This window comes from Peromyscus eremicus, chromosome 3 (assembly GCF_949786415.1).
Source record: "Peromyscus eremicus chromosome 3, PerEre_H2_v1, whole genome shotgun sequence".
NCBI lineage: Eukaryota > Metazoa > Chordata > Mammalia > Rodentia > Cricetidae > Peromyscus > Peromyscus eremicus.
In genome coordinates, this window is record NC_081418.1 from 44,538,642 (window position 1) to 44,564,152 (window position 25,511).

At 39.7% G+C, this 25,511-nt stretch overlaps 1 protein-coding gene across 2 annotated transcripts in view; it reads right to left on the reverse strand.

Annotated features, from left to right (window-relative positions):
• The window catches only part of Chchd3 (coiled-coil-helix-coiled-coil-helix domain containing 3), a 278,206-nt gene that overhangs the window by 216,225 nt on the left and 36,470 nt on the right, over positions 1–25,511 (reverse strand). For both annotated transcript variants that reach the window (XM_059257530.1, XM_059257529.1), the window contains exon 3: positions 7,165–7,246. In XM_059257530.1, coding sequence (XP_059113513.1) covers positions 7,165–7,246 — 82 coding nt within the window. The remainder of the gene's footprint in view (positions 1–7,164; positions 7,247–25,511) is intronic.

A 25,511-nucleotide genomic window follows, 5' to 3' on the forward strand; every position in this document is an offset into this window, starting at 1 on the left:
TATATATATATGCAATACTTAACCATATGTATTAATATTAGTAACTTTTTACTACTATAGAAAATATCTGAAGCAAGCCAACTTTATTAAGAAAAGCTGCTGCATTAGCTCATCATTCTGGAGATTCAAGGCCATGGCACCTAAATTAACTTCATTCTTCTAACACTACAGCTGGCGGCATCTCAGCAAGAATGGACAGGAAACGGAGAGTGGCCTGGCTTGGCTGGCTTTCACAGCTTGTAGGAGTGATCCTACAAGCACTCAAGGGTCCCAGGAGAGCTACCTTCCTCACTCTGAAGGGTGTGATGGGCAGTACCTCCCTCCTGCCCCCACCACACCCTATTTACATACCTCTCTGTAGGCTCCTCCCAAAACTTCATCACCTCTCCCCTTAAAAAACCAGAAGCCAAGTCTCCAACACAGGAACACTGCGGGCGACAAACCATACTCAAACCATGGCACTGCCCCTTCCAGAAAGACAGTTTGTGGTCTGTACTTTTCAGGCCTGATGACTCATTCAAATGAAAAATGTGAGCGTTTTCTACGTTAGAGACATGATACTCCAGTACATAGCTACTTACATAGTTTAACACAACTATAATTCACAAAACTGTTTATCCAGACAACTCTCCCCTCACTCATATTTTAGCTTTTTCCTTCAAAGGCTGAATGTATCTAATAAAATAATTAAGAAAAAATATTAGAATGGATTAGAGAGAAAGTAGCATCACTAAGAATTTCCCTATCATGAGGAACTAAAAGATACAAAAACATTTTAAGACCTATTTCTGGCATCCATACCACTATCAATGGGAAAAATAAGTGAACCATTCTATGCTTTAAAGAAGACAGCTGATAGAATTAATGACTAATTTATTAAACTGCTTATTAAACTAAATTAAGACTCACAGATCTAATGTAATTTTCCAAACTACTAAAACTGAGGACAAATCTCACCTGATACCCATATAAAAACAACAAGCAAGAACTCTCTTAGTTAACGGACAGCTGGCTGCACCACTGGGTGGCTACTCCCTTTCTTCTTGATTTCTTGAAGAAAGGTTATTAAAACTAAAATACTCTCAGTTGCTTTTATAAGTAAAGAGGTAAAATTCGAATGCCAAGGGTCAAAGGTCAAAAGCAGTCACATTTTACTTGCTGTCAGAGATTGGCTTTTAGAGGTAGGACAAGGGGAGAAGTAAATAATATTTTTAAAAGACTATGTTCAAACTGTAGCGTATTATGTCCTTGTGACATTGGCCTGCTGGTGCTGCCAACACAGTATGGTCGACTTCAGCCTACACACACAACAGGCGATCCCAGCAAAAATAGGCTGTCTCCTCTGGACACCCAGCAGCAGGCCAAATGACTGTTCTACTTATCAGATGTTTTGATGAACAAATGCATGATTCCAAATTAGACGAAAGAATTTCACCATGGAGGCTCATAATCAGCAATTCAGGAGCATAATCTTATTAACTCAGCAAACCACTCCAGTGGCCCCTGGATCTACAGTACAGTGAATGGAAAGTCTGTGTAGATGTGGTTGTTTGGTTTTGTTTTTTAATGAAAATATAACACAAGTTGCTGCAAAATTTACACTTAGCTCTATAGACGAATTGCTAAACAGTCTTATTAATTAAAAAAAAAAGAAAAAAAAAAAACTCGGGAGCCAGGTAATGGGGTGAATTCTGAAAGATCAGAGAAGCAGAACAAGCCTCACCTCGCCAACCTCTCAGCCAATCCTGTTTCCTCAAACTGGAAGCCTGTGAGTCCTCATCCAAATGGATGTCAGCTGAACTGTTGCTAGAAGCCTAAAAGTTTAAAAAGTCTCTAGTTTCTGATCTTCATGCCTTATGTACCTTTCTGCTTCCTGCCATCACTTCCTGGGATTAAAGGCGTGTGTCTTTCCCAAGCAAGACATGAGATCTCAAGTGCTGGAATTAAAGTTGTCATCATGCTTGGCTGTTTCCAGTGTGGCCTTGAACTCACAAAGATCCAGATGGATCTCTGCCTCTGGAATGCTAGGATTAAAGGCATGTGCTACCACTGCCTAACCTCTATGTTTAATACAGTGGCTGTTCTGTTCTCTGACCCCCAGATAAATTTATTGGGGTGCCACAATATATCAACCACATTTCCTTTTTTTTTGTTGTTTAAAATTTAACAAAGGTATAACTAATATAAGAAAAAGTATATACAATTAGTATATATAATATATACAGTCAAGAATTACGTTAACAATGTCTAGTCCATTAACATAGCTCTGTTGTCACTATGGCTCTAATAAGAAATTTCTCATGGGGAAAGCCAGCATTAGATATAGAGGAACAGAACCTAAAAGAGGTGGGGGTAAACTCTGAGTGGCTGAAAAATCTTTGGCTTCTGTGATTCTGTCTAAATGCATGTGCCATGACCAGTCAGAACAGCAGAGAGGGCATCTGCTCCAGGAGGAAGGCAAGGCAAGCCTGCCAAGGTGCGTACAATCTGATAGAGCTCATGGTCTGGCGTGCATATGGGCTGATTTCACCAACACATATTTCTCCACACTTTCACATGCCTAAAAGTACCTCCGGACTGCAGAGAGGCAGTCCTGCCTGCGTGTCATCACCCGCACAGAGCATCAGAATTTACAGAACTGGTGTCAGCGGCTCGGAAAACTCCCGGGAGTGGCAGTGGAGCAATCCTTTAAGGGAAGCTCTGGTGCCAGGGTTTTGATGGAATAGAATATGACACTATGTGGGAAAACAAGACATCAAGACTGAGCGTCCAAAAGTGAATCAAATGAGTGAAGCCCAGTGTGCACAGGCCTGAACAAGGCTTTAGCCCTCGGCTCTCGCTATTGGGACAACTGGCACTTTAACCAGGGGCGGGGTTCCTGTTTGTTAGGGACAGGAAGCAGCAGGGAGCAGCATCTCAGGTACCATCTACTAGATAAGACATGACAAGTATGACAGCCAAAAACATCTCCAGACACTGTCAAATGTCCCCCTGGAGACCAAAATTTCCTGAGTTAAAAGCCACCACCTTAACCAATTTATTTTGCTTATGAATACACAGGTGTCATACGTTTTCTCAAAATTTAGTCTTAATGAGCTATTTCAATAAGAAACTTTAAGAGATGAACCACAATCATAATTTGCAGTCATTTTTTTCTCAGTAGTACATCTTGAAATCAATGGCATCTTCAATTCAAGTGAAAGCCGACCACCCACTACCCACTCTCCTTGTTTTTTTGTTTGTTTGTTTGTTTGTTTGTTTGTTTGTTTGTTTGTTTTTCGAGACAGGGTTTCTCTGTGTAGCTTTGTGCCTTTCCTGGAACTCGCTTTGGAGACCAGGCTGGCCTCGAACTCACAGAGATCCGCCTGGCTCTGCCTCCCGAGTGCTGAGATTAAAGGCGTGCGCCACCACTGCCCGGCCCACTCTCCTTGTTAAGAAGCCCTCATCTGGATCTCCTGGTGAGCAATGGCTTCCTTTCTACTGCAGTATTAACCAGTTCCAATCTTTCCTAGCCAATGGTTCTTCAGGCTTCCATTTTGAACTATCAAACAGGCTTCCTAAGTTAACTAGAGTTAAGGTTGGATCGTTCAGTCCAAAGAAATCTCCCTGAGACAAGGTCTTGAGTTAAGCTGTCTTGATAGAAGACATTTCGGGATATTTCTCTGCCACAGTGTTCACAGCCCATTACATTTTTCCTGTTTCTCTTCAGCACTCTGCACCTGCCATAGCAGGAATGCAAGCTGAGATTCCTGTATTTGCCTCTGGTTTTGTTTGTTTTGGTTTTGGTTTTGGTTTTGGTTTTCAAGACAGGTTTCTCTGTATAGTTTTGGTGCCTGTCCTGAATCTTGCTCTGTAGACCAGGCTGGCCTCGAACTCACAGAGATCTACCTGGCTCTGCCTCCCAAGTGCTGGGATTAAAGGCGTGCGCCACCGCCACCCAGCTTGCCTCTGGTTTTGAATGAGCTTTAAAAATTGCACGAGGAAAAGGCTGCACTTTAAAAAAAAAAAAAAAAAAAAAAAAAAAAACTTGACCATTTTCACCTCACAGAAATAGGAAGTACTTCAGAAGAAAGCAGGGTATACCATGACTGAACAATACACACTGTGCATGTCCATGGAAACATTACAAGGCAATCCATTAGAACATCCAATGCTTTGCATCCATTAAAAACTAGTATGGAGCCGGGCGGTGGTGGCGCACACCTTTAATCCCAGCACTCGGGAGGCAGAGCCAGGCGGATCTCTGTGAGTTCGAGGCCAGCCTGGGCTACCAAGTGAGTTCCAGGAAAGGAGCAAAGCTACACAGAGAAACCCTGTCTCGAAAAACCAAAAAAAAAAAAAAAAAAACTAGTATGGGAAGTTACAATAATAATTCTATAAAGGGAAACATCACAATGGAAATTGATTCCAAAGTCCTCTTCAGACAGGTGTATTTGAAATTTACTCATCTGTGCGCCTAGGTTCAGCTCTCTTTACTCATCTGTGCACCTAGGTTCAGCTCTCTTTACTCATCTGTGCGCCTAGGTTCAGCTCTCTTTACTCATCTGTGCGCCTAGGTTCAGCTCTCTTTACTCATCTGTGCGCCTAGGTTCAGCTCTCTTTACTCATCTGTGCGCCTAGGTTCAGCTCTCTTTACTCATCCTGGTCAGCAGGACTTTGCAGGTGACAATGCCATGGCATAGAGAACCATTCTGAAGAAATGCTCACAAGCCTTTATTCAAATTTAGGCAACAGATGACAATGCATCAATGTGCTGTCACTCCAAGATGCTGCTTTTAAAAGACCGGACTGAAAACTTTCTTAATGCTGGAGCTAAAGTTTCTTCTCTGGTGGAAAAAAAAAGGAGGGAAAAGAAAGTTATTGATTCTTCCCCGAGTCAGATAGGAGAACACACACTTTTTGCTAAGATTTGACAGCTGGGGGTTGTCATGAAGAAGGCTTCAAACAAAACATTTTTAAAAAGAAAAAAATAATGTAAGAGCTGTACTACCCTCTGCTCTCTGCAGAGGTGACAGAAAATAAACCCTTTATCAATAGCCATTTGTCCAGGCTACAGCTAGGTGCCAACCCCATTCCACATGAGATATGAAAGTGGCCCTCGCCAGCACCTTTTATTCATCTCATCTGCCATTTCCCTTTCATGGGCCAGAGCAGAGCACATAGGAGTCAAATAATGAAGGGAAATGCACACATAGAACCGCAGTGAATGACTCGAACAAAAAGCCTGCACCACATGAGAATAAAGGAAGACAAAAGACTCCTGAAATACAGTTAGCAAAGTAAACATAAATTTAACCCCCAAAAAAATCCTTATGAAAATAAAATTTAATTAAACAAAATACAATTTCAAGCCAGCTATAAGAAATGCTACCATAAGCCGGGCGGTGGTGGCGCACGCCTTTAATCCCAGCACTCGGGAGGCAGAGCCAGGCGGATCTCTGTGAGTTCGAGGCCAGCCTGGGCTACCAAGTGAGTTCCAGGAAAAGGCGCAAAGCTACACAGAGAAACCCTGTCTTGAAAAACCAATAAAAAAATAAATAAATAAATAAATAAAAAATAAAGAAAGAAAGAAATGCTACCATAATGTGCTGCTTTTATTTACTTCTTAATGAAACTGATATGACTTTTTTTAATACTTAAACTTCACTATCTAATTATATATACTCCATCACCTAACCAACTGAATAATCATAAAGTGTCCCATAGGAAACCACTATATAGACACAGACCCTTCTGGCAGTGCTAATTAGATCTCAGCTTTCTTAAGCCTTTATCAATTTCCTGCAAAAATGGTGTACTTAATGGATAGCTTATATTCTTTTCCATATTTTGTATGGATACACTGCAAGTTCAAACTCATCAGCTGGGGGATGAAGGACCAGAGAAGTTAAATCATAGGCCTCTGGCCAATGAGGACTCCATTCCAACTCAAAGCTTCCTTCTATTAACCTTATCAAATGAACTACAACTAGATTCTAAGCTCCTGCTCCATGCAGACATGTGTCTGCTGCTCACAGTAGAAAAATAACACATAACCACGATGCTCCATAGTCTGTGCAACTTTCAGAACCTGCACAGACAGAAAGCACTTGACTCTTGGGTTAAAACATATTTGCACACTTCTATGAATAAGTACATACTTCAGATTTTTAAAGAGTAGTGCTTTTTCAAAATAAATGTGTGTGTATATAGTATCAGTGCTGTTTTTCATACTGTTTCTCTTACCTGTTTCCCCCTAGTCTATGATTCTTACAAATTATTTGAAAAAGCAAACAGGGATCTACATGACTGTCTAGTGTTCCACTGAAGGCCTATACCATGATTCATGCATCACTTCCCCCAGGATGGTCTTAGACTGCTTCCAGACTTCGATTCTATTACTTCAATGAGTGTTCTTCTAGCTATTATTCCTGATAGTGTTAATAATGGCCACAATAAAATGGGAGTATCTACATACGAAAAAATGTATAATAAGATAGGAAAGAGTGGTTATTTCTGTAAGACAGAGTTATAGAGGAGTTTCATTTTCAGCTATGCAAATTTCCATGACATCTCAATTTTTTAAGTGGGTATATCACTAATTAGTGCTATTTGTTAATCCAAGCACTATATGTGACATATGATATTCATAATTACCTATAATAGTATCCATTTTAATATACAGTAATAGGTAATTCAATTTTCAATCTTAACCATATTCTTTTAGAGATTTAGACATTCTTAGGGAATCCTCAGAAACTACTTTCCACATACTGAAAAAACAAAGAACATGTAACAATACAATTGTTTAAAGAGACGAAAAATTTAGGGCTCTACCAAGCACAACCCCAAAGGAAAACAGCAAAGTTCGTATGTTCAGCACATTTTGGAGTTCTGCCATACAAAAATAAAGTACTGTTGTTGTTTTGTTTTGTTCTCTACAATCAGCAGTTCAGAACATTTGTTGTGCTTGGAGAGTCACCCACATGTTGACTCACAACTGTCTGTACTTCAGTTTCAGGGGATCCAGGGCCCTGTTCTGACCTCCACAGGCACCAGGAAAACAGGTAATGCATAGACATACACGCAAGCAAGGCACTCAAACACATAAAGTAAAATAAATAAGTCTGTTAAAACTGCTACGTATTACAAGTCTAGGCAAACCTGTGGTTCCATGGAACTCACCGTCTCTGGTTTTCTGATTCCTTCTTGGCTTGCTCTAATGCCAGCTCCTCAGCTACTCTTCTTTTCAATTCTTCATCAGAAACTACAACAAAGAGTAGAAGAAGATGAAACAAGGGGCTCGCTAAAAACAGAAACAAGAAAAGATGGCTAAGATGGATCTGAACTCAAAATTGTGCCAGGTGGTCAGTGTCTCCTTGGAACACCCTGAGCACTGCAGAAAGGGCCGATTAGTGCACTTCAGGAGTGATTTCATCAAGAGACCCTGGTGACCTAGAAATTTCCACACCTGCCAAAATGTAGAGTAAACTCAAGGAACTGCTTACTGCCCAGTGGGGACTAAGCCATTAAGTGCAAGGCCTTTAAAGTTAAAGTCTGACAAGGCCTGTAAGGGAGGTGAGACTGTCAAGGACTTTAGGCAGGAAAGTGATGCCAAATGCTTCTTAATTCAATAATTAAATAATTACACAAATATTTATTACCGAGCATGGAATATTTATATTTATGTTCATTTTTCCATAATTTATGAAAAAGACATTTATGACTTTTGGGAATTTAGAAACCATATTTTCTGGAATATATGTCATTCAAACTCAAGTGCCAACAACTGGAGAGAGACAGAGAGCAGTACTGAGCACACAGCTGGAGCTTACTAAATACCTGGAGACTTGATTGGCAACATCTGGCCTTTCCAATTAAAAGACTGTATACAATATGTCTTGTAAAGATTCTTACAGCTATAACAGTAAATAATGGACAAGTTTTACAGACTACTTTAAGAGTTTTCCATAAGAAATAAGCAAAACCATCTCTTCTTCATTAGAAAGCTACTAACTCAAATTATGAGTGAAAAGCACCAGAACCATTGGGAGGGTCTAGGAAAACACAGAGAACCTAGTGTTCTTCCTAATAGTTCCACCTCTGAAATGCAAGACCAGACAGTCTGTGTCTGCCTGCTACTTGTATACATTATTTGGTGACCAAGACATAAGAGAGATACACCTTGTCTCAGGGCATATACAAAATTTTACTTACAATGCAGTCCAAACACCTTTTTTAACTACGTAGCTGACACTAAGCAGTAAGAGTGACTGAGTATAAAAGGAAAGCTGTTTCCCCTGGGCTCTAGAGTGTAAGAAAACAATGACAGCACAAAGAACATCAGCAAGGAATGAAAAGAGGAGTCCCAGAAAGGGGGAGGGGGGAGAGCCAATCAGAGTTAACAAGGGCTTGTATCCAGAGAATATGATATATAAAGAACTCATAGCCAAATGAGAAAAATACAACACCAACAAAGAATACAAAAAGGCACTGCTTAAAAGAAGATAAGCAAAGCCAAAAGCATATAGGATACTGTTCATCATCAGTCACTGGGAATATACAAGTAGAAACCACAATGATGCACACACCCTATGCAATCAAAAAGGCAAAGAGTGAAAAGTGGTAGAGAAACCCAACCCTTCATGCATTATGGATGGACATATAAATGGCATCACTAGGGAGTGTAAATGGCACCACTACCTGGATAAGCAAGTTGGTAGTTTCCTAATATCCTAAATTTGACCCAACAGGTGAATTCTCAAGTACTATATATGCCCAAGAGAACTGAAAATATCTACCCATACCCATACAAAAATTTATGTTTATGAAAATGTCTAACAATTATTTTTAATATCCCAAAGTAGAGATGATCAAAATGCATATCAACTAATAAACAGGTAACCAAAATATGGCATATCTATTCATGTAATTGTGTAAAAAGAAATAAAGTCCAGTTACATGCTAAAACAAAGATGTGTGTGAAAGAACTCAGACACAAAGGTTATATATTGTTATATATCGTACGCTTCTGCACATAAGTATGTCAGGAAGCTGGCTGGTGGCTGCCTGGATGGGAGAAAGGGGGAAAAGAAAAAAGACAGCTAGTGGGCACAGGTTATCTTCCACTGCTCTTGTTAGTGTTGACATGTGTGAATGTGTGTGCATATGCCCTTTGTAGTTAATTTTGTCCGTCTGACCGGTTGGTTGGTTGGTTGGTTGGTTGGTTGGTTGGTTGGTTGGTTGGTGTGTTTGGGGTGGGAAGGGCTTGGTGTATACTGGTTCCTTTTGGGTTTTTAAAAAACAGATCATTGCTACGTAGGTCAAGCTGGCCTCAAATTCACACTCCTGCTCCCTCAGACTCTCAAGAACCAGTTTGTGTCACCACAAAAATCTAGAGGTTACTCCCTAAAATATTGAAAATGTTCTAAATTAGACTGCTTGATGGCTGCACACAAACCTATACATAAGCTAAAAAACAACTGAACTGTTCACTTTAAATGATAAATATACCTCAATAAGGAGTAAGTACAATATAAAACATGGGACAAGCAAAGGGAACAGTGGCAGACTGTAGTCCCTACATGCCAGCAGCTGTTTCCTTGGGGCTGTTCTCTAAGGGTTGTTCCCAACTCTGCCCTATCTCTGTTCTGTTTCTCCAGACTTCAGAGTAATACCATGAAAAAGACAGCCTCAACTTTGAAAAGGTTACATACACACCAGAAAAGTGTGTTTAAGATAAAGAATTACTCTTGCAACCAAGTAAATCTTAAGATTTGTTTTTTGCTTGTTGAAGAGTTTTAAATAATAAAAGTAATAGCAGAGAAATTGCAGGCAGTAATAGCTCAAAAAAAGGGAGTCTGATTAAGTCTGTTTTTCTATTAGCTAGACTTTGGATAAGCAAATAATTAATCTCTTTGACTTTTGGCTTCCTCATCCAAACACAAGCCTTGTGGATGAATCTGCCAGCCCTGAAGTTCTTAACTGTGCTCCATACAGGGGTGATCAACATGGCCAACTTCTCAGAAAAGCAAAACAATGTGAGAGAAACCCCTCTCAGGTTAGATTTAGCGCCACCACAAGCACATCTAAATAGTACTACCTGATCTAAATGCATCCTGAAGTCTGGCAGACCAGGGTGACCAACACACTGTCATTCTAAAGTGTGGGAGCCCACAGAGGTTTCCTAGTGAGATCTGAGCTTGCTTTACCCAGCAGGGCTGCATAAGGGGATGACTTGAGCAGGTGTTTGGAAGGGTCTGCACCTGGCTGTGCAAGATGCTTTGATCTAGCAAGGGGGAGGTCTTTCGTCCCTCCCCTTGGTATTGTTATAAAAAGCCCTTTAGAAGAAACTGAAGGGGCTGTTGTGTATTGACCCAGGTCCTCCCGAAGCTATCCTGTGTTTCTGTCTGTCTCGTCTCCACTATCTTTCTATCTAAAACGGTTCTTATTCCTCTCTCCTCCTAATAGGAACCCTGTAAAAGGTGGGAGCTGGCCTCCCACACGAAAGATGCAAAGTCACTTCTCCGAGGGGAGTTCAAATCACAGTAGAACACTTTTCTCAGGTAAGATTTGCTAAGAGTCTCCATCAAAACTCAACTCATCAATTAAAAGGAGGCCTCTGGAAGACCTCAGTATGGCAAGCCTAAATATGAGTCACTGAGATGAGTTTTCAACGTGAGCTAAGCAAAGTCTCACATTATTTTTGGTTTATTGGGGTATTTTTCCAACTTTACTGGAGTATAAATGACAAAATAAAATGTATATATTCAATGTGATCATTTTATAGTCATGTAAATAGTGTAATGACTGCTACAATCAAATTAACACATTAGCCACCACACACAGTTGACTGTGTGTATGTGTGAAGTAAAGTCTGGCCTTACCAAATCTCAAGTACAAAATAAAATATATAAATAAAGTCTCCATGCTGCATAGTCTGTCTGCCCAGAACTTCCTCATCCAGAGCAACCTATATCCACCGTCTCCCAATGCCCACCCTCCAGAACTTCTGCTCTTTGCTTCTGGGTTCCACAAGTAAGAGAGAATCATGCAGTGTCTGTCTTTCTGCATCTGACACCTTTCACTCAATGCAATGACACATCTTCATAACTCATTTCTTGTCTGTGACATTGGGGTTTCCTTCCAGGAGAAAGGCCAAAATGAGCAGCACTGTGATCAGCTAGAGCAATGAAGTGGCATTACCAAATGGTGCCCAGGTGGGTGGAGGACAACAAGGCCATGCAGCTAAGACTGTGCAGGCAAAGTGCTGCGGGGAAAGGGAAAGGCAGACTAGAGGGCTGCTTTTTCCCCCAATACTCTCTGCCTGTCCTACTCAGCCCCCACTGCCTGCTGTGAGGCAAGAAGCAGGAGCAAATGGATTAAAGGTGGCATAATCTAGGCAAGCCACAGGGGAGGGGAAATAGAAACAGGAAAGTACCAACAACAAAAGGGGTAAGAACGCTCTACAAGACATCACTTCTGGTAAAGGAAACAAAACGCAGCTATCTAATGTCCTAGCTATTTCCAAGAAACAGGATAGGAAAAAAATCGTAACTTTTGGTCTCAGGGTCACACTGGAAAGGTAATTACCTAAGCTAGGCTCTGATTTTAAAATGACTAAGGTAACTCATGACCTGGCATAAAGAATAGAGACTCTACAACAGCGATCGAAACACAGGCAGAAAATAAGCTGGTGTGGTAACAGCTCCTGAGCAAACCTAAACTTCATGTTATTTGTTTTTAAATCAATAGAATACAGAAAACAACAATGTATTTCTTCTGATAGGTCAGATCCAAAGCACCCAGGAGAAAAAGATACAGCACTCAGCGCCTGCTATTTAAAATGGCCTTTCTGGAAACTTCTCCAACTCTCCAGATCAGAACATTTTCTCAACTACAACTGTTATTAAACTAAAAGGTCAGGGTCTCAGGACCGGCCGCTGTAAAAAAAAAAAAAGAGGAAAGGCAACTTTGCCCATTAGCACTGTGAGCTCCCGAGCAGACCTGTAGGAGGAGTTGGTAAGGTTTCAGAGAAGAGAACAGCTCATGCCCTCTAAAGGAGACTTGCCACAGAGAGCTACACATGCTGTTTCAAGTTCACTGAGTATGGCTGGCCCTGGGGCTTTCACATGCATTCACACATTCCCTTTAGAATGTGTTAAAGCTTAGGGATGTTTTCTTCTAAAACATGTACCCAGTACCTTGGTAAAGTCGCAGAAATCACTGGAAGTTCTCAATAGTGAATACGTTTTAATGAACACTAACACGTTCTGTAAAATAGTTACAGAAAATAGGACACTGAGCTTAAAATGTAAGAAAAAAACTGAGAACTGCTGCTGCTTGGTTGTAGAGAGTGAAAATAATTCTTGATTAAAAACAGCTCAGGACTCCTAACAAATTTTTATTTGCTTGCTTGTTTTAACCAAACAGGAGTTTTGGATAGTCCAAATGCCTGGGAATCCTGTAATTCTCTTCTCAGCTAAATTTCTAGGCTAAAAATGTGTGTTTAGGATCAAGCAAAGAAGTTCCAAGATGGATAACCTAATTGTACTCTATTCTGAGTAGTCTTTGGAACTGTGAGTACCATGGTCACACCCTAGAGAAATGAAGCATACATCAATTCAGCTCCTCTGCATCATCTGACTCATGCTGAATTTCTGTGTTTCCAGAGAAACTGATTAAACCATTGAGCAGTGATGAGGACAACTTTACAATAAATCCCTGAGTGGATTTAGTTATCCTTGGAGTTAGATTTATCCACCTCCAAAAGATGGACGGTCTTATATACTCATCTGTGGGGAAAGCAGAAGGCGAAAAACACAATTCCAGATTCACAAAAAAGTCTCAGATCTCGAGAGTCATACCACAGGAAGGCGGATCTCTGAGCTCAAGGCCAGCCTAGTCTGGTCTACAAAGCGAGTTCCAGGACAGTCAGGACTACACAGAGAAACCCTGTCTCAAAAAACCAAGGAAGGGGTGAGTGGGGCCAGACACCAGCTTTCTGTGCAACTTTTCCCACCTTTACAGTTTCTTTGCCTAATGCTTGCACATTTGCTACAGTATTTCTTAATCTCTAATAAATTTCTTAATAAAAGTTAAGCTGGCTACTTAGAAAAGACCAATTCCTTTGGGACTGCCCCTTCCCTCAACCTCCCTTTCGGGCTTTAGTTTGCAGATACACATCATGTCCAAGCATAGAAAACCTATTATTTTCTGTGATAAACATTGAGAGAAACTATGACCCTGTGCTATATGGAGAAAATGTGTTACTGTTTAACATAAGCAGATTTACAGGATTCTGACTTCTCCGGATTTAGACACTTGAGCTACAACCTGCAGCAAAAGATACACTCAAATTACATTTCAAACTCCACAGAAAGACTCATTAATCGTAAGATGGCAATAAACTCATTAATATGAAGAGAACTTATTTTTAAAAGTACTAATGGAAGCACCCATGCAATCAGCATAAACCTTGTCCTCAGCCACATCGCCTAACAGGTGCAGGCTTTGGTGACTAGGATAGATCTCAGGGGTAAATAAATATGTAACAGTTTGTCATCTATGACACAATCTACCTGGAAGATCAATTTATTTAAACACACAAAAATACACATCCAAAAATAATATGTTCAATGGACAATTAACAAAACATCACAATGTCATACAGGAAATGTATCTTAAGACAGCTTCAAAAAAAAACTGAACCTGTCTATATAGTTAACAGGATAACTGTGCCTAGTAACACTTTAAAATTATGAAGAGAGAATTAAAGTTCCTAACTGCACATTCATAATCGTAAACATTGTATCAGAAGGCACAGTTCAACAAAGAGTTTGGCAACCTAAACATTTAGGCACCAAGTTAATGGTCTATTTTGTAGTGTCATTCCTACATCAGGATTTATACACCTTTGTAAACTTCTAATTTGAATGGCATAATATGCAAATAATGTCCATTTCATTGTCTGCTTGGAGATAAGCACTCACAAACCAGCTCCACACTCCATTCTTTGTGAAAACACACATCAATACTGGGCTGCAGAAGCTGAATAGCAATAGACAAGTTTGTAATTCATAGCCTACAGTTTTCACATTCATAAGCAGACAATTTGTAAAACCAGTATTGAGAAGCAGATACATCTAGTATTTCATGTCTTAATATCTTGAATAATAGTTGCAAGATCTCACAAAGCCTCTAGGAAAATAAGATCTATAATTTAAATTAAAAAATAATAATTACCCCTGGATATTGCTTTTTGATGCATAGCTTAATTTTTGTTTGTTTCAAAAATGGATATATTTTGTTCACTGGGGATACAAATATAAATTAAACAGCATTAACTCCCCAATCCCAAATGAAGTGAAAAAAACCACACAAACCCTGTTTCCACTTAATTCAAATAGTCTCTGGTTTATTTCTTCAGAACAAGATCAGACTGAAAATGAAAGTCTGGTCCTAGCTTTCCCTAGCTTTGATTTTGCTCAGAGATTTACATTGCTTCAGGCCACAGCTGTAGCACCTATAAAATTAGGACCCAAATTAGCAGTTTCCAATATCTTGCCCTCCTCTGTAATTGTGTTAAGCAAAAGACCTGTTGTGAGTCTTTCTTTGGGGCACCAGCCAGTTACCAAATAATGATATGGAGATGTCTTACTAATTATGAAAGCTTGGTCAATAGCTTAGGCTTGTTCCTAACTAGTTCTTATAACTTAAATTATGCTTCCTCCGAGTTTAGCTGGCAACTCCTGGCTAATTGGCTTGACTAGATTCCTCCTCCTCTTTCTCTCCCTAGAAGTCCTGTGTATCCTCCCTGCCTAGCTATTGGCCATTCAGCACTTTATTACCCCAATCACAGCAATACATCTTCACAGTGTATAAATATCCCACAACAAAGACCAATGAACTGAATTCCAGCTTTAGCCTCCACGTCATCGTCTAGAAAGCCCACTGAAATGAACAACATGCTGCCAATTGTTCTTAAAGTGACAAGTTATTCATTCACAGAAATTATCTCTCAGGGAATGAAGCACTAAAATATATACAGGCTTTAAGACAGGGGAAAAAACATTTTGCAGGCTTTGCTAGACATACATCTACAGATCAATTTGTGGAGTTGAACATCCACCTCAAAAAAAGCATGACACTCTGGCATCACATAGGGAAGACAAAGGATCCCTCTCAAAAAAGCCTCCAAACCAATCCCAGCACCCCAACTTTCCACACCAGTTTTCTGCTCCTGGATCCTTCTATAGTTGGGTTTTGTTTGTTTGTTTTGACTCTTTATGGGCCTGCCACCCAGCTCCCAAATAAATACATGGAAACTTATTCTTACTTATGAATGCTTAGCTTGGCTTGTTTCTAGCCAGCTTTTCTAACTTAAATTATCCTGTTTCTCTTCTTCTAAGTTTTGCCTCTGGGCTTTTTACCTTTCTTAATTCTATATATCTTTCTTGTCTTACTCCATGGCTGGTCGTGTGGCTGGGTGGCTGGCCCCTGGCATCCTCCTCTCCTCCTTTTCTCAATCCTCCTCCTCTCTCTTCTCTCAAGACTAGATTTCTCCTCCTATTCATTCACCCTGCCAGGCAGCCCCGCCTATCCCTCTCCTACCTGTCTATTGGCCATTCACCTCTTTATTAGACCAATCATGTGTTTTAGTCAAGCAAAGTAATACAGTTTTACAGTGTTAAACAAATGCACCATTAAAAATTCAACACATCTTTGCATCATTAAACAAATATTCCACAGCATAAATGAATGTAACACATCTTAAACTAATATTCCACAACACCTTCCCTTACAGAAAATCCATAACCATCCAAAACCACCAACAGCCTGCTAGTCACAAAGGAGTACATGTATTAAGTTTTTCTGCACTGGCTAAAACCTTTCTGTTTCAACATTTGCACCCGGTTTTCTGTTCTCTGATGGACTGCATGAGTTAACACTCTTTGGTTTCACTCCCTTCACCCCAAATCAAGGACCACACTGGGTATATCTTAACTAGGGAAATAAATTCAGCATACGGTAAATCTATTTCAACTTAATCCCATGCTCAGGTTTAAGAGATGAACACATAAAATAGCCCCTACCATTAAGGAGATAATGAATAATAAGACTGTTAACTGGACTCTAGAAGAAAGGTAACATCCTAAGGTACACTATCACTGAGGAGGTGGGGCTTGGGCAAGGACTTAAATTAATACAAAAATGAAAATGAAAACAAAACGTGTTTGTGAGAAGTAGAAATGGAAGAGTAAAGTATGCTGCACCGAGGAAGCTTCGGAAACCAGGCAGGAAATCTGTGAATGTTCAGAAGCAGGACTCTGGGGTTGTAAAACCTGGGAATAATAGAATTATGGTGCTAACAGGCATTTGATCTAGTAAAAGTTTGCAGACCAGCTAGGAAGAGAAAGTATAAAACATTGAGTACTTCTCAATGTGAGGCCCCACACATCAGCACCACCACCGGGGACTATTAGAAACCTACAGAAGCCGGGCGGTGGTGGCGCACACCTTTAATCCCAGCACTCGGGAGGCAGAGCCAGGCGGATCTCTGTGAGTTCGAGGCCAGCCTGGGCTACCAAGTGAGTCCCAGGAAAGGCGCAAAGCTACACAGAGAAACCCTGTCTCGAAAAAACCAAAAAAAAAAAAAAAAAAAAAGAAAGAAAGAAAGAAACCTACAGAAGCAAAACCTCAGGGGATGGGGCCCAACTGTGTGCACTTACAAGAGCTCCCATTGTCCTGGGGATGCGACTGAAAGTGGAGAACCACTGGCAGTGGAGACTAGCAGTGAGAGTGGAGTCTTTCTCCATGAAAAACATCACCTGAGATGGCAAGATGAAAGAGAAAAGTGGCAGAGGCACAGACAGCCAAGGAATTAATACCCATGATGGTCAATTAAGTAAAGAGGAGAGATCCTTGGAGAAAGAAAGATAATGAGCTCAGTTCCAGACACATTCAACCAAAAGTAATGAAACAAGCACTACATGGAGCTGTAGGCAATTAGATATCTGGACCTGAAACTCAGATCTTATGTGAGACTTGGGTGAAAATGCAGGTCTGGGAATGATTATTACAGCTCTGAGCTCAGAGAATTCTCCCCGGATGGGGGAAATCATATTAAAGAGAGAAGGGTAAAAGACCAAGGAGCAGACTTAAAAATTCATAGAAGGGGAAATGAAAGAAAAGCATCATTAGAGACAAAGAAGAATGGCATGGAAAGGATCTGAACCAAGATAGTGCATGCTGAAATGATAAACAGATTGCATCCCATGCCGATTCCCATCAACTGGCAGCCGCCTGGGGTTGCTGTGTGGAGGAAGACTGTGAGGCCAAGTCCAGGCTTAGTGAATTAATGTCTACCTTGAGTACCAGAGGAAGACCTGGCAGTGTGGCTTACAAATTACCTCTCATTCCGTGGAACATGTGAAAATCTGGTCATGTGTGTATTAGGAACTGGTGGGAGGATAGTAATAGAGGCAGCAAATACAGACTGCTGGGCAACAAGTTTAGAAAGGAAACAAGAAAGGGTGCGGAAATATAAATAAAAGATAATTTTTGCAAATACTGGAAATCTGTACATCTTTGAAAGGCAGACATAATAATATATTACTCAGCTATAAGATACTGCTGAATGATAGTTATTATTTCTCAAAATAAATTTAGGGAACATATAGAGAATAGACTGCTCAGCATACAATAACACAGCCCAATTAGCATTTATACACTATAGTCTATTTTCATAATGACTATCCTGGTGTAGGCTTCATAGCCTTTTTCTCCTCAAGTCTACTTGATAGCAGTGAAACAGAATGGACATGGCCATCGTCACATGCTAAAACAAAATTTAACCAAGACAATGCCCTTACTTACGTAACTGCTTTGGTAAGTAGCACGTCACACCCCATCCAGTACTGACCATCATTAACCAGTCCTCATCTTACTGTCATGAACTAGTGCGTATGCCAGAAAGGTGTACACTTAATCCCCAGTATCTACAATACACTAGCTAAATCCCTGAATTCCACTAAGCTACTATTTAACTCTAAGCTCTGCCCAGCACCATTTTCTATGGGACAGTTTTCATTTATCTTTGTAGTTAATCAAAGTGCAAGGAAAGCAAAAGCCCCAAAAGTATGCAAATAAAATCTGTCTTCTAATCCAACACTTGATGCCATGGAGAAAAAGTCAACTAACTTCATCTTAATTCAGGACTTAAGTATAATACCTCATGTGAGGAAGGAGACAAGATTCCTGGCTTTAGGTGTTGGACCATTACCAGGCAGTAAAAACAGTGCAAGTGTCTCCTGAAACATTTCAGTTTATTTTAAGAAATTTACATTTTACACCCACACTTAATTCTTATTTTATTTATGATAGTTCAACTATATTAAAATGTCAAGGCAGCATATTAGTGTGTATTTCATTAAGTGACAGTGCAATATCGGGAGCTTATTTTTTATTGAATAAGATTCTGATCATTAGATCAGCCTCCTCAAAGTCAGATTATAATAACTACGGTTTTGTTGTTCCCCTTCAACTAAAGTAACAAATCTCCACTTAACATTCAGAAAACACCATTCTGATGTATTCATAACGCAGTCATAATCTTTAATAAAACAAAGTCATTCCTTGTGAAGCAGAGTGGAAGCTCAGTGGCTCAGAAGCTGACCTGTCTAAAACACAGGACTACAGAGAGATTTCAAGACCAAAGCACAGTCTTTCATTTAAAGGTAAGAATGTAGTTGGCCTTTTTCTAAAAGTAAAATAAATTATCTACAATAAAAGTAGGCTGAAAAGAAGATCACAGTAAAAGAAAAATCATTTATTATGAGGAGATTCATAATGACTCACCAATCCCCTTAATCCTGATGCTAAAAGAAGAAAAGAGATAGCATTTCTTCTTACTGTTAATAGGCATTTCATTGGTATAACTTCAAGTGCTGTGTAAGGTAGGAGTGTCAATCCTGTGGAACTGCAAGCACTATATAAAACAGCAATGAAGGACTGGGGTGTGGCTCAGTGGGTAGAGTAGCTGCCTAACATGTATGAAGTCCTAGGTTCCAACCTTAGCACCATGGAAAACCAAGTTTAGTGTAACACATTATTAAATCCTAGCTCTCAGCGGGACTAGGAGGATCTGAATGTCAAGGTCATCCTCAGTTATATACCAAGTTTGAGGTCAGTCTAAGCTCCATGAGACCCTGTCTCAAAAATAATGAAAATGTCACTTCTGTTCAGGCCACTGGCTGGCACCTTTATCAGACTCAAGACCCAGTTCCACTTGTCTATTTTTTTTTTTTTTTGGACTGAGATTGAACCCAAGCTCTATGATGCAAAGTAAGCACTCTACCACTGTGCTCATCTCAGCTTCCAGCTGTTTTCTAGACAGAAACAGTTTATGACTATGGTCCTGAAGAGAAACAGGTAATAATCCAACACAAAATTTTCATAAAATGCCCAAAACATAATTAAAAACAAGTAAAAGAAACAAACTTACAAGGCAATGACATCTCACTATATAAATATTCAGCTACACATACTCCAAAAGATGTAAGGAAATCGTTTGAATCTTGAGTTGATGTGTTAAATCACCACAAAGGCCAAAGCAATAGCTAGTACCACATGTAAATTGTACTTTGGGAAAATTCAGGATACTTTAAAACCATATAAAGCTACTTTCTGTTTATAGATGAAACAACTAGGTTCTAGCCTGGGGTTTTGAATGGCATGAACTAGGTTTTCAATGGCATGAACTGATGAGACAGTCAGAACCTGAGGGCGCAAGACAATTCCTTGTGAACTACCCCCTGGTACAGTTGAACATCTAGACCCTGCCTGCCACTGAGCACCAGTGACTCCCCATCCCAGTCTCATAACTCACCAACACACCTCAAGCACTGCAGTGCCTGCCCCTGAGAACTACTGTTCTCACCTAAAATACTCACCTGATTAAAAAATGTCAAAGGAAGAAAGAAAAAGAAAACACAGGAAACCTAGGTTCTTTATGGTTTGCATGACAAACAATCCATAAAAAATACCGATAAGGTGGAAAGCTGGCCCAGTAGTTAAGACCACTTGTTGCTCTTGTGGAGGATCCAGGTTGAGTCCAGCACCCACAGAGCAGCTCACAACCATCTTTAACTCCAGTTTCAGGGGTTCCCATACCTCTTCTGGCCTCCAAGAGAATCAAGCATGTACATGGTATACAGACAAATACATAAAGGTAGAACACCCATACACACAAAATAAAATTTCAAAATAAAGAAAGATAAAAATTGGGCGATGACATCAAGATGTCCATCCCCAACACTATCTTCTCCTTTCGGCTTCCTCAACCTCCATACTTACAAAAAACAAATTTGCCCAATCCCACTCACAGAGATTATTTTGAATTTTCTTACAGTATCTACTACTACTAACGAATCAAACTATCATTTGTTTCTCTCCTGATGCCACAAGCTGTATCCTAGAAGAGCAATGGTACCATTAGCAATTCAATGGTAATAGAGAAGATGGATAAAATTGCAGCCTAAAGACAGGCCCTGGCGGCTGTGAAGGTATCACAAGGATTCAAGAAGCCAGGGAGATGAGCCAGACTGCTGGAAGGCTTTTAGCACCAACCATTCACAAGCATTCTCAGATCACTGCCTTCCAGAACGATCTCCCAAGCACAGACTTAGTTCTATCTGACACATTTTCCATCAAAACTAGCCACATCAAATAAATGTTGGCCAACTAAAATTCAATGCTTCATACATCAGAATTCATATCAAGCCCTTCAATGGGACACTATTTGATATTCAAGGAAATGAGAAAGGAAATTGCAATTGCTCACCCTAAAAGAACTAATAATTCACAGAGATTTCCTTTTGAAATTAAGTAAAAGGCTTAGTAAGAAATTGTTTCTCCATATATGGTATGGCTGAGTAGCCTGTATTCTTATGGTACTCTGAAAAGTGGTTGCTGACTCTTTGGCCTACTTATGGAACCCTTCTCCTCCTACTAGGCTGCCTCATCCAGCCTTGATGTGATGTTATGTACCTGGTCTTAGTGTAGCTTATTATGCCGTGTTTGGGCCTGTTCTTTTCAGAGGGGAAACAGAGGAGGCATGGGTCTGGGAGAGTGTGGGTGGGGATTGGGGGCGGGGGTGGAGGGAAGGCTGGAAGAGAAGGAGGGGAAACTGTGATTGGGTTGTAATATATGAGAGAAGAAGAAGGACGAGGAGGAGGAGGAGGAGGAGGAGGAGGAGGAGGAGGAGGAGGAGAAGGAGGAGGAGGAGGAAAAAGAAATTGTTTCTCAATAAACACCTAAAATAGTGTTCCTGACAGCATATGAAACTACCTAAAAACTGATATAAAGAAGGCAAGAATGAGTATCATTCAAACATATAGGATACTTGAATAGAAATGCATTTAGAATTCTTTTCAAGTACCTTTGGCAATCAGATCTAGTCATTAAGAGTGTTATCAGGTCAAGTCCCTTTGGGAACTGCACTAATAATTAGAATACCAACTGATTCTCTACAAATAATAACTTCCAACATACATGATGATTTCACAAAATAATTTACTAAGTCATTTAAGGTTTTCTCTAAAGAGGGTTTCTTACAAAAATCTCCCCCAGCTCTCCATGCCCCACGCCCCATCCTGTTTGTGTAAGTAAACATAAATTTTCTCTAATTTTGTGACAGACTGTAAATTCGTTAATCCAGATGAATAGGATCTGACTTCATGTTCTAACACTTCATGATGGTTTTAATATATTTTATGCCAGTTTCATAGCTTATAGAGAATTTAACAGGAAGAAGTTAATCTAATAAGGCACTACATATAAAACATAAAAGTCTATAAAAGATGAAATACTCAGACTTACACTCAGGTGCAGCTGAAACACAGCTGTGAAATAATAATAGTGTAAATTACTACATGTAAAATACTCTCCAGTCATGCCAGTGTTGGGGAGCTGGAGGTGTATGAAATAAAACATAGAATAATGTGTTTTGACATCAGCTTATATGGGTAGAAAAACATGAGCTTCATAAGAAGTACACAAGATTAATTCTAATGAAAGAGACAGCCGGGCGGTGGTGGCACACGCCTTTAATCCCAGCACTCGGGAGGCAGAGGTAGGCGGATCTCTGTGAGTTCGAGGCCAGCCTGGGCTACCAAGTGAGTTCCAGGAAAGGCGCAAAGCTACACAGAGAAACTCTGTCTCGAAAAACCAAAAAAAAAAAAAAAAAGGAAAGAAAGAGACAGTTCAGAGAACATTGGTTTTCCCTGGTGCTATCCTTTGTGACTTAATTTATTTCTAAGTTACCAGTAAGATTTCTCTTGAAGAGGAAATGCAGTGAATAGAGTGTATTCGAAGGTCAAAGACAAACATCATCACACTAACATAACAACGAAATTCTTGACTGAAGAACTGCGGGCATTTACTTTAAAAACCCTGACTGGCATTGTATGATATCTCAGCAAGCCAGCACTGTACTTTGCAGGAGGCTGTTTTAAGCCACGTATTTTTCAGAATGCCAACATGCTATGAATGGCAATTTTTTAAACCCACAGAAAAGATTAGTTAAAAAGAATTTGTAATGTGCCTTGGATAGGGATGTAGGTCCAATTACATTAGTATTTTAGCTTCTAATGGCCAATGCTCACTTATTTACTGTAAATGAATTTGATTTGACAGTAACAAGAATTAATTTCCATCTCTTTCATTGCCTTTAAACAATGCTAAAGTCATAGATGATGATGGATAAGGAGACAAAAGGGTAAAGTAAAATTTATGTTGATAAACCATATATTTTAAAATTTCATTTTCATAGCCAACCTAAATACCTATTAATTCTCTCTCTGGGGAACATGAAGCTGATGGCAAAGAAAGATCTACACAACAAAAGTAGAACTGTATGTACTTTACACATAAAACAATGAAAATCACTGGCAAATTAAGCACCCCCAAACATGGGTATGGCCAGCTAGAAAAACAGTAGTCACATAATAAAACACTATATTAATATTCAGAAACATGCTGTAAGAAGTATCAGTTCTTTAGAAAACAATGCTCACAATTAAGTGAAGTGGACAAGGGAGTAGGCTGAAAATACTGCTCAGTCTTCATTTATTTGTTTGTATGTGTCTACCACTTACAAATGCACAAAGACTACACCTGTGTGTTGAGGGGGAAAAATAATCACCTTCCTTTCTCCCTGTATACATGATCGAGAAAACCACATTTGTACTTTCGTGACTATTCAAGTTATAATTAAACAACGCATTAATAAATTAGCAAATGGGGCTGGAGAAATGAGCACTTACTATTTTTGCAAAGGATCCAGGTTCAGTTCCTAGCACTCATGTGGCAGCTCTCAAACACCTGTAACTCCAGTTCCAAGAGATCTGACACCCATTTCTGGCCTCCATCTGTGAGCTCCAACATGAACACAGTGCACATACACTCATATAGGCTCACAAACATACACAGAAATAATAAATACATTTTAAGTATTTTTAATTATAAAAACTCCTTATCAATGAGGCTTATGCCAGAGGAGGCTGAAACAAGATCACTTGAGCCAAAATTAGAGGCCAGCCTGAACAACCTATCAAGATCTTATGTCTTGCCGGGCAGTGGCGGCACAGGCCTTTAATCCCAGCACTCGGGAGGCAGAGGCAGGTAGATCTCTGCGAGTTCAAGGCCAGTCTGGTCTACAGAGTGAGTTCCAGGATAGGCTCAAAAGCTACATAGAAAAACCCTGTCTTGAAAGAAAAAAAAAACTTACGTCTTAAAAAAGTAAAAAAATTGGTGTAACGTTTTTATTTATCTGCAATTTTTTTTATGTGCATTATTTTTTGCCATGGGTGTCAGATTCCCCTAGAATTGGAGTTACAAACAGTTGTGAGCTGCCATGTGGATGCTGGGAGTTGAACCAGGTCCTCTGGAAGAGTAGCCAGTGCTCTTAACCAATGAACCATCGCTCCAGCCCCATGGCTGTAATTTAAAGTTTATAAAATTTAAAACATTAAAAAATTTTTAAGTGAAAATGAACTTTAAAATGTCTTTATTGATTTCAATCATGAGCATGAAATACCCAAATCCTATCAGTCTAACCGAGAGAAATTCAAACCGCATTTGTGCCCCCACACACACAGAGCTGGTACAGACTAAAGTGCCTAAAAGTGACCATCACAGAATCCAAGAAAACAAAACTACCAAACGGGTTTGATTTGGTTTGGTTTGGCTTCATCTCATCTCATTTGGTTTTTCTCCTCACAAATTCTAGGGAGCACAAGTTCACAGCATACAACATACAGTCTCTCTCGTCTGCTATCAAGAAGCACACATGAACAGCTATTTGCTGAAGAGTTCTATAATTGAAAATGATGAGAGTCAAGTATTCAAAAGGATATTCAATGGCCATATTAAATATAGGCAGAAAACAGAGGAGCTCTTGAAAAGCAAAAGATGGTCGCTTTCACTCTAGTTTTTCAAGGAGCATTTTATTTTTGTCTTGTACTGAGATTTTTCGATAGATAACACCAATCTTGTTGTATGATGAATGATGCATGCTACCAAGGAGAGCTGATGAAAATTCTCAGCCACTGACTTAAGCAATCAGCTGAGGTTAAAAGAATATCAGCCAGATAGAAGAATGAAAGAAAACCATACAGTATTTTCCATATCTCTCAACAAATACCCCACAGTGTAACAGCCCAAAGCTCTATGGCAGTGGTTCTCAACCAAGGGGTCGAACAATCCTTTCACAGGGGTCTCCTGAAACCATCTGCACATCAGATATTTATATTACAATTCATAACAGTAGCACAATTACAGTTATAAAGTAGCAACAAAAATATTTTTAATGGTTGGGGATCACGGCAACATGAAGAACTGTATTAAGGGGTCACAGAATTCAGGAGGTTGAGAAGCATTGCTCTATCTCCATAGTGACTAACACAAAAGTCCCCACATTGAGGTATTCTAAACCTTCAATAAGTTTTCCATTTTGACTAGGTGTGATGGCACACACCTTTAATCAGTATTAAAGTATTATATTATTAGAATATTAGATCAGTATTAAGAGTATCCAGGAGGCAGAGGCGGGCAAGTCTCTGTGACTTCCAGGCCAGCCCGATCTATACTACAAGTTCCAGGCCAGCCAGGGATATATATTGAGACCTTACTTTTTAAAAAAAAAGTCAATTTTGGCTGTGAAACAGAGACTTGTTCTTTACTCCACAAAGACATGCTTAAGAAGAAAACATAAATAAAACCATACTATAAATTTAAACTAAATATAGTTATATTTATCCTTATATTCTTTGTGGCCACTAACAAAATAAAACATTTAGCGCAGTACACTCGCTGATTGGATTTACACTTGGTAGGAAACACCGCATCAAACTTGAGCTTTGCTTCCTGAAAATGGAATCTGACAACTCCTCACTGGGGTTTCACAGCCTGCAGTGTCTCTAGTGAAAGCTATTATTTAACATACCAAACTTCATGGAACTTAGTCCAAGCAC